Here is a 10,106-nt window from a genome sequence, read left to right as displayed (position 1 = left end):
GTTGACATTGTGATGGTGTGAAAAGGAAGCTCAGGTGGAGCAGGTATAGGTAAAGAGAGGAAATGAGGACACTAGGCAACATCAGCTCTAACTCAGACAGCAGAGAAGATGAGAGGCCAGGAGAAGAGAGGCAGCCTGAGGTGGAGGCTGTGCTGCTGGCAATGGGCCTGAAGCATTGGAGAACCGGAAGCTGGTGGTAGAACTTCAGTGCTTGTAGCTCTTCCTACTGGAGGACGAGGTGGTGGTATATTTGATGGTGGAACTGCTGCCCCCAGCAGAGCTGAGGCCACCTCCAATGCCTCTGCCACTCCCGGAACTGAAGCCACTGCTGTAGGAGTAGCCACTGCCTCCACCCAGGCCTAAGCCACTGCCAACACCACCAGAGCTGCCATATCCACCGGAGATGGTAGACTGCGTTACAGCTGTGAGGGGAGAGGAAAAGGAAACAATGAAACATGGTGAAACTCCTTCTGCCAGCCTGAATCCAGGCAGGAGAGCACAGGCAGGGGAGGAAGGCATACAAAAATACTTACAGATGTTGACTGGTCCAACGCCTTCCCCACTCAGCCTAGGAGGACAAGAAACACAGGGAAGATGAGATTTTAGAAAGCCATTAGCTGAATTAGTGGGGGAAGCCTCAATCTGAGGAATACCCAAAATCCAGTGCCATCGAGTGAGGAATAGTCCAGGGGAAATGGTCCTTTAGGTCGTTTTTCGAGAATAGCGATTATGGTCATGACTGTACTGGCCAAAATGCGTGCTCAGGGGCTGGATATCCTGGAGATACCATCCAGAAGTTTGAGAAAGTTGTTTTACCCACCTGCATTCCTCTCCTTCCAGCAGCTTTCTGTAGGTGGCGATCTCCACGTCCAGGGCAAGCTTGACATTCATCAGCTCCTGGTACTCCTTCAGCAGCCGGGCCATGTCCTGCTTGGCCTTCTGCAAGGCATCCTCCAGATCTGCCAGCTTGTTCTTGGCATCCTTGAGGGCCAACTCCCCACGCTGTTCAGCATCAGCAATGGCGGCCTGGAGGTTGGCACACTTGATGGGGAAAAGAAAAAGAATGAATTTGTAATCTGATTTTTCTGTTGTGTGTATTCCTGGTTCTCCTTTCTCAGTGATGTAGAATCGTACAACACAGAATTGATGAAGAGGAGTTTTGACTCTTCCTACCAAGTCTCAGTACTTTAAAACTTTTCATGTCTGGGACTCGCTTGACAAAGACCCATGCTGCTTTGTGTTAACCACCCTGAATGAGGGTGTGGGTGGTGACTGATGGAAGACAGTACAGCGGACATTGGAATGAAGGGTCTCACTTCATTTTGTTGTATTGTCTCCAAAGCCAAACCAGGACCATTATTGATGATCTGATGAGGATGACACACTAACCTACATGAAATTAAAAACATCCTCAGTGAAAGTGGTGGGTTTTCACTTCACACTCTAAAGATCCTGCCTTTTTCTTACCTCAGTCTCCAACACACTTGGGCAACACTGCTCTTCACACTCTGCCTTTGTTCCTCTCTCCTTTTTCACCTTTAACTTGTACAGATTTGCCACTAGATTCCTCAAGCTTTCTGCATTTTTCCTTCCCAATATGTTCCTTTGCAATTTCCAAGTCAGTCATTCTTCTTGTGTACCTCCTTTACAATGCCTCTAGCCTAAATTTTTACAGATCTGAACACTTGGGAATGTTTCCCTCCACATGTTCATATCGCACTCTTGGTTTGGATCATCTTCCCTCCCCTGCTGTTCCTTCAGAACCCAGAAATCTGCACAGATGATGGTTGATGACTGCCTGATTGACTAACAAGGGAACGTTGCTTTCATTCACCATCGCCCTCTTTATTCCCCTCTATTCCCCCACTATTGTACCTGCTTCTTGACATGATCGATCTCAGACCTCAGCCTCTGGATCACACGGTTGATCTCAGAAATCTCCTGCTTGGTGGTGCGCAGGTCGTCACCATGTCTGCCTGCGGTGATCTGCAGCTCTTCATACTGTGGCCCAGAGAGAGAGAGACACTGGGTATGGGTTTTCACATGCCGACAGTGGCTTTCAGTTCTTGACCAGGCATTCAGAAAACTTGAACCTAATGGTTTCTCATCTAGGGAATGTGGGAAAAGTTGATGTTTCAAGGTTTTTAGCTACTGTACAACTGAATCACACAGCATTCTTATTATTGGACTACTGTTGATCTTCTTCTCTTCCGGGAAGGTGATATTCTGTACAATGTTTCTGAGACCCAGGATTCAGGAATAAGATAAAATGAAAGATCACTAGCTGCTTATCTAAGGTAGTTTCCTCTTGCAGTTGCATTCTTTTACTTAATATATTTGGGCATAAATACTGTAAATGTCCACTTTAACCATGAAAGGACATATATCCTGTGAGATGACCCCAGCTTCTCTGAAATACATTTCTCAAATAAAGACCACTTTCTTGCTGGTTCAGCTAACTGGACCATCAGCGAGAGGGGCACAGGTTTCCTCACAGCTGCCAACTCACTGCTCACCTTGGTCTGGTACCAGGACTCAGCCTCAGCCCGGCTCCTCTGAGCTATCTCCTCATATTGGGCTTTGACTTCAGCAATAATGCTGTCCAGGTCTAGGTTGCGGTTGTTGTCCATGGACAGGACCACAGATGTGTCTGAGATGTGGGTTTGCATCTGAGACAGTTCCTGCAGGACAGAAGATTGTAAGATCACCTTTTCCAGAGACATTCACAGGGGATTCCAGCCCAAGAATCTTCCACCCATTACTGAACCCCACTAGACTACATAACATGGGGATAGAGATACTTACTGCATCATAGAAGACTTTCAGGAAATTGATCTCATCTGTAAGACTATCGACCTTGGCTTGCAGTTCAACCTTATTCATGTAGGCAGCATCCACATCCTGGGGAAAGACCAACACCTTAAATCAGCTGAGCCCTCATCCCCAACCTGTTCAATTTTTAGGCTGTCTACCAATTCTGCTCCTATAAAGAAACCTGAATCCATGATCTGAATCAACCAACCTTCTTCAGAGTCACAAATTCATTCTCTGCTGCTGTGCGCTTGTTGATTTCATCTTCATATCTAGAAGAAGAAGAAGGCATAGTATAATTTAGCAAATGGGTAAGATGATGTAGAAAAGGCAATCTGAGATCCAATGCTTTCCATAAAATTTAATATTTACTAATTGAACTTTCTTGCCTCAAACCAAATGAAAGCAAACCCAGTGCCATCGAGTCGATTGCGACTCATAGTGACCCTATAGGACAGATTAGAACTACCCCACGGAGTTTCCAAGGAGCGCCTGGTGGATTTGAAATGCCGACCTTTGGTTAGCAGCCGGTAGCACTTAACCACTATGCCACCAGGGTTTCCTTTCTTGCCTCAGAGAGCCTAAATGATGATTTTTATGTTTCATCAATTTCTTTTCTTTTTTTTACCTTTCCTATTCTACGTGTAATTCTCTTTTGTTTTTTGGGTTTGTTCATAGACTTTAATTTTTTTTTTCCATTGGACTTGTTTTATAAGGAATTGTAGGGTCAGTTTTGTATCTTGTGATATCTATTACTTGAAGATCCATCCTCAAGGACTATGCCCTACAAATTCTCTTTAACTCACTTGTTCTTGTAGTCCTCGACCAGGTCCTGCATGCCCCTGAGCTCAGAGTCCAGGCGGCTTCTCTCCCCAAGGATGCTGTCCAACTGCCTGCGGAGGTTGTTGATGTACTGCTCGAACAAGGGTTCCAGGTTCTGCCTCACGGTCTTGGTGCCCTGCTCCTGGAGCAGGGTCCACTTGGTGTCTAGGACTTTGTTCTGCTGCTCCAGGAACCGTACCTGGAGGGGAAGGAAACAAGTGGTCATGTGTAGACAAAAGAAAGAATGAAGTGTCTGTGTTCCCAGGTGTCTAAGCAGGTCTGGGAGGTCTCCTTGATTCTGGCCTAAGAGAGGCAGCTCAGAGGCTCAGGCTGAGAGTGCTGTTCCTGAAACCTTTTCCTTTCATACCCCAGTGACCTCCCCAGTGAAACTCCCCCATGAAACTTTGAGCTTTTCCCACCCTGAAGTTATGGAACTTATCAGTTGTTTTCAGCATTCTCCTGTCTTGGCAAGAAGAATTCTAAATCTAGTTTAAAAATATTATTTACCTGATGTATTGTGCAAAGTTTGTATTTTATATAGGAGCTCAGAAGGGATGTTAAATGTTATCCAATTATTAGATCGAAATCTAACTTCCCATTTAGTGCAAGAATCTCCTCTAAAATATCCTTGATTGATGGTCATCCTCTTTGTAGAATAAATTATTTTTCTATGGATTATATGAATATTTCTGCATCTGAACCAAACATTATTATTATTACTTCTTTTTCATTATTTCCCCATCCTGCACAGAGCACCAGAGCAGTTTGTGACTGGACTTTTCTTTGGAATCTCTTAGAAACTTCAGAAATGAAAGTGAACTCACTACATTCTTTCATTCCCTTTCTATGCTTCAGGGTTATCAAAAATAGAGAAAATTTCCTATCCAGGAATAAAAGCCATTCAAAAGATTCATTCTTTCAAAATTATTTCCATCACTTCTACCTGTTGTCAATATGGAGCCAGTGTGGACCCCTGTGGAATGCTAAACTGACTCCTCTTCTTTCCCTTCCTAAATCTCTCCCTGGCAGCAAGCTTATTGTTTCTCTAGTTAGGAGACTGTAAAATACTTGCTGAAGGGAATGTCCTCGTGTCTTACCTTGTCGATGAAGGAAGCAAACTTGTTGTTGAGGGTCTTGATCTGTTCCCGTTCCTCAGTCCTCACTCGCTGGATGGTGGGGTCAATTTGCAGGTTCAGAGGAGTGAGGAGATTCTGGTTGACAGTGACCTCTTGGATGCCTCCAGGTGGGCAGACAGGGAAGCCCCCATAGCCACCACCAAAGCCAGCTCCACCACCAAGCCCAAAGCCACCACCAGCTCCACCGCCAAAACCAAATCCGCTCCCGGCTCCTCCTCCAAAGCCATAGCCACCTCCAACTCTGCTGCCACATCCACCCCCTGTGATGTAGCTGCCCCCTCCAATGGAGATCCTCTTGGAGCCCCCCAGGCCATAGAGGCTCCTGCTGCCAAAGCCAGCTCCTCCACAGGCCCCACCGAGGACACCACCGCCCCTGGAGCGGGACACTGAGACGCTGCTGAAGCCTGAGCGGTTTACTCCAGGGACTCTGGCCGAGCTGGTGCTGAAGCCACGGCGGATGATGGTGGATTTGCTAGACATGGTTCTCTAAAGATGAAAAGGTGAGGAAAGTGTGAGGAGCTGTGGTGTGGAGCTGACAGGAGGGAAACTCTGAGCAGGGCTTCCCAGCACACTTTATATATGGTGAGAATGGGCTGGGCTCAGTCCTGGAAGGTGAGCTTGCAAGTTGGGATGGGCCAAGCTTTACAAATAGTGAGATCACCTCCAGCTTCTAGAAAGATATGAAATATGAAGATTGCTTTTTTGGCTTCCTTTAGTCATAGAGAAATTCTCCTGCCTTCCAGCCTTGACTTGATCACAACACAATAAGTTTGGATGCAAATTTACTGAAGTAATGAGTTAGTCATGTTCTCAAACAAAGGAGACAAGGAGCTGATCTGTGGTAATTGTCCCTTCCTTTTTTTTTTTTCTTTTCTGCTTACTCAGACACTCCCTTGTGTGCCTCCTTCCCACACAGGTTTTCTCCTTCACCAGCAGCGCTCTCCCCACCAGGGTGGGACTCTTCCTCATGGCTTAGAGGCATTTGCCCAAAGGCCTGAGCAAGAAGTGACCTGTTGTGTTTTTTTTCCACCAAAGTTGAACCACTCCTTCTGTTAACCTCGGTACGGAACTGGGGGCTACTTTAGGGACATAACCCTCCCTTGAAAGACAAGAGGAACACAGGAGTTGAGCTTTTACATTTTAAGGGCAATATTTGTTTTTGTCTTGTGTGATAAGCTGCTCAATTGTCATTTTCTGAGAGGACAGAAGCAGACATAACCCAAGGCCACTCTGCCCAGGTGCCTGGCTTCTGGAAGCAGTTAATGTTCATTCATGAGCCCCTCCCCAACATTTACTTTTACCATTTAGCTGATTATCATGAAATTTTTCTTCCCAGTTGAAATTCATAGACATCTCTCTCTCTGCTGTTTTGAAAAGGTCTCTTAGACCTTCAATCTAAAGAATCCAAAATGAATAGGACAAAAACCATTAAGGATTTCACTGGATTTTCATTCCCACAGTATTTGACATCTCTTACGAATTAACTATCAGACTTTTTAATAGGGTGTGTATGGAAAAGTTGAGGGGCATATAGAAGCAGTGAATCATAAAAATGTGCCCTTGCAAGTGGACTGATGTCACAAGTAAATTCCAAATTTATATTTCTAATCTCAGTGCTAGAAATCTCAAATCTCTACATACCTTAGGAGGGTGGGCAGATTGCCAAATGAGAGTGTTGCTTGGTTTAGAGGGGAGAGAGGTCCATTTTTTCCAGTCCAGACATAAAGTACTGTGTATGGGAAGAATTGAGAGCAGTTCTAGGCACGTTGTTCTATGAGAACACGTTAGTTCAGGAGGTAGCTGTGGGAGGAAAGACAAACTTCCATGTTGAGATAAGCCTGAGAAAAACTCTTGTTACTATTTTATGAGCAGTCCCATCTCTCCAAAATTTGGGGTGACATGGGATTCGGGAGGGCAGGGAGTTTCCTGCCCAAAGAAGGTGCTAACTCAGCATCTGGCAGGAAAGAAACACCTTTCCAAGACAACGGAAGCATCTCCCCTCCCTCCACCCTGGTTGCGCAATGACTGACCAAGAATGTGCTTCCACCCAGTTCTGGGAATGTGTTCCTTCTTGTGGTGCAGTGTTTTGATCCACTCAGCTCTCTGGGATAGAGGCTTGGCGTGGATGATGCCCAGTTGGGTAGGAAGGATTGGAATGTCAATTAGGAGCAGCAGCATTTTCTCAGTGTTCTTGGGGATAGCTTACACTCCAGGCACTTTCTCTTGATGGCAGACAGAGTTCCTAGCACCCCAATACTCTTTCCCTATTCACGAAATTAGGTAACCCCCTTGATCAATGTTACCCTGCTAGTCGAGCAGTTCTATAAATACTAATGCTGGGATGCCCCCTTTTTGTTGTCCTTTACGCTGGGAACTCTGAAGAAAAGGCAAGGAAAGTGAAAACAGGTTTTGCTTGTCAATGTGTTGAAGATTCTCTTAGGAATAGACCATCTCTGTGTCTGCCTGGATTGCTTACTTTTCTTTCTGGCATTTTTGTTGTGGTTTCTGACCAAACTTGCTCCTAGCACTCCTCCAAACAATGTAATGTTGGCTGTATCCCTCCCGTTTTGCATTAGGTAGCTTAGCTCTGGGCTTGCAGGGCTGGAGTGAGGGGGGATCCTCAATGCTCTCAAATGCAGGTGGAAGGTGGTAGGTTCCATGCAAGGAGTAGCTCCTTATGATTCTCCAACTGTGGCCGCAGTTCAAATTTATGCTGCAGACAAGCTTATGAGGCTCCACAGTGTGGTTACACAGTGACATTCAGCTCAGAGGGGTAGCAAAAGGGGTGGCAAAGATTATGAGCCTCCCACAGTGGAGCCCTATGGATATGAGTATAGCCTTATAGGACAGTGTGCAATGCTGGGGAAGCCAGGACAACTTGTACAAGGCAAGGTCATGGAAGCTCCATAGGCACATCCAAACTCCCTGAGAGACGGAATTGCTGGGGACCATGGTCTCAGGGAGCATCTAGCTCAATTGGCATAACATAGTTTATAGGGAAAATGTTCTACATTCCACTTTGGTGAGTAGAGTCTGTGGTCTTAAAAGCCTGTGAGCAGCCATCTGAGATATTCCACTGGTCTCACCCCTTCGGGAGCAAGGAATAATGAAGAAAACTAAAGATATAAGGGAAAGATTAGTCCAAAAGACTAATCGACCACAACTCCCTCAACCTCCACCAGACTGAGTCCAGTACAACTAGATGGTGCCTGGCTACCACTACTGGGTGCTTTGACAGGGATCACAACAGAGGGTCACAGACAGGCCTGGAGAAAAATGTAGAACAAAATTCTAACTCACACAAAAAAGATCAGACTTACTAAACTGACAGAGATTGGAGAAACCCGGAGAGTATGGCCACTGGAGACCCTTTTAACTCAGTAATGAAGTCACATCCAATGCTCACCCTGCAGCCAAAGATTAGACAGGCCCATAAAACAAGATGAGACTAAAGGGGCACACCATCCCAGGGACAAGGACTAGAAGGCAGAAGAGGACAGGAAAGCTGGTAATAGGGAACCCGAGGTCAAGAAAGGAGAGTGTTGGCATGTCATGGGGTTGTTAACCAATGTCATAAAACAATACATGTACTGTTTAATGAGAAACTAGTTTGTTCTGTAAACCTTCACCCGAAGTACAAAAAAAAAAAAAAAAAGTCCCAGTGCCCTAATCTCTCTCATAAGACCCTTGGATACCTTGCCTTTACTCCTTTCTCTAGTTTCATGCATCACCATTGCCCCCTCCCACCCTAGTCTTAAAATCTTGCCAACAGAAGTGGTTTGGCATTATGATTGCCAGTTATTCTCTTCTCTACTAGATTGTAAGCAGCTTGTGCCAGGAACTGTGTCTCCTTATTTCTAGCTCTCGGCATAGTGCCTGGCTTACTGTATGCTGAGGAGGCAAGAGCACCCTACGCAGACAGTGATTTCCTGTAATGAGAACCAATGTCATATGTTCCGAATTTTTTCGAGCCAGTAGGTAAATCACTGGTAGCTTGAAATAACCCATAATAAGGATATTTACAATATTGAAATTGGGAAATGCTATAAATCAGAGCTTTTTTAATTTTCCTCCTGGGGAGCTGGTACCCCTAAGGAATCAAATTGTTTTTCCTTCTCCAAAATGGGCAAACTTCCATGATGCCTAGTCATTAGGCAGTGCTTTGGAAACTGGAGTTCTGGAATCGAAGATGACAGGTGAAGTCATTGAAGGTTGAGGCTGAGGTCCAACAGAAACACCTGCTTCCCACTTCCTCTCCCTCCATGCTTTTGATTACCTCCAAGCTTCCCAGTGTGCTGCCCAAGTGGGGAGCTCAAAGCTCCACTTATTAAAGATATTTCAGAACTTCCCTTAAATTCCTGGTCCACAGCCTGCTAAGCACTACTTATTGACTTCAGACAGTCACATTGGTCCCTGATGATCTTTCCCTTTCATACATTCCTCAGGGTTGAGCCAGCCATGAGCTCCCTTGCTATGTTAGCTCTGTCACAACTACCCTCTGAGAGAATTGGGTGCGGTACCATCTGAAGTAAATCTGAAAGTTTCTTTCTTCCCCCAGCTCCTTTGGGGCTGTATTCACTTCCACTGTAGCACAAGGGAGTGCAGCTCAAGGCACCCCCTCTGTAGGTCTCTGTTCCACTTCGTATCAAACCCCTGCTCGTCCATCTGTCGTCTCCACCCGACCTCAGCCATTGGCAGTTGCATTGCTGCCTACCCTGCTCCATATTCCACTTTTAGTAGCCTCTGCACATCTGGACTACAAGCCCCTCTTCCTGGAGGCTCCCTCCTTTCTGCTTGCCTCCTTGCTTTCACTCTTTCCTCCCTTCCCTCCTACACAGACTTTAAATATTTGCTTCCTGAAATTTCCTTTGGATTCTCCCGCACTGCCCCCCTCATTTCCCTAGCAACAAACCCAACTGTGCATCACATCAAACTCTAGCGCTGCTTCTAGTCATTGCTGCCTTTAAAGAAAGATATATGCCCCATGCTCTGATGATCAGTTTCCAAGCCCTGCTCAGAGGGCTGGGAAATTGCACTGGGTTCTACATAATTAATAGCACGCATTTATTGAGCACCTGTAGAGGGTCATCGACAACGAGCCAAACCCTTGTTAAGATGGATTGACACCATAGCCAAAACAATGGGCTCAAATATACCAGTGATCATGAGGATGGTGCAGGATTAGGCAACATTTCCTTTCTGAGTCAGAGTTGACTCTACAGCACCTAACAACAACAACAAATATGTGCCAGGCCTAAGTGATAGATATAGAGAATAAAACATCAAAAAACCCAAACCTGTTGCTGTTGAATTAATTCTGACTCATGGTGACCCCAT

General features: G+C 45.6%; 1 protein-coding gene across 1 annotated transcript; it reads right to left on the bottom strand.

The window, feature by feature from the left end:
* Nucleotides 1-204: 204 nt before the first annotated feature.
* On the bottom strand, nucleotides 205-6,190 carry LOC135227176 (keratin, type II cytoskeletal 6A-like). Its single transcript, XM_003405035.4, has 9 exons — nucleotides 4,731-6,190; nucleotides 3,618-3,832; nucleotides 3,023-3,083; nucleotides 2,806-2,901; nucleotides 2,517-2,681; nucleotides 1,876-2,001; nucleotides 821-1,041; nucleotides 534-568; nucleotides 205-422 (listed from the first exon to the last, which is right to left on the bottom strand). The coding sequence occupies exons 1-9, from the start codon at nucleotides 5,247-5,249 to the stop codon at nucleotides 205-207; spliced, it is 1,656 nt and encodes a 551-aa protein (XP_003405083.1). The 5' UTR covers nucleotides 5,250-6,190.
* Nucleotides 6,191-10,106: the final 3,916 nt, after the last annotated feature.

The sequence above is a fragment of the Loxodonta africana genome, chromosome 4 (genome assembly GCF_030014295.1).
Source record: "Loxodonta africana isolate mLoxAfr1 chromosome 4, mLoxAfr1.hap2, whole genome shotgun sequence".
In the NCBI taxonomy this organism is placed as follows: Eukaryota; Metazoa; Chordata; class Mammalia; order Proboscidea; family Elephantidae; genus Loxodonta; species Loxodonta africana.
Note: the sequence above shows the minus strand (reverse complement) of the source record. Positions and strands in the feature narration are given on the sequence as shown.

Excerpts from the sequence above, each read along its gene's own strand:
- LOC135227176 (XM_003405035.4), bottom strand. The coding sequence starts at position 5,249 with ATGTCTAGCAAATCCACCATCATCCGCCGTGGCTTCAGCACCAGCTCG. Across the intron at positions 3,084-3,617 it reads GTCGAGGACTACAAGAACAA|ATATGAAGATGAAATCAACA; the intron begins GTGAGTTAAAGA and ends TTCTTCTTCTAG. Across the intron at positions 1,042-1,875 it reads TCGATCATGTCAAGAAGCAG|TGTGCCAACCTCCAGGCCGC; the intron begins GTACAATAGTGG and ends TTCCCCATCAAG.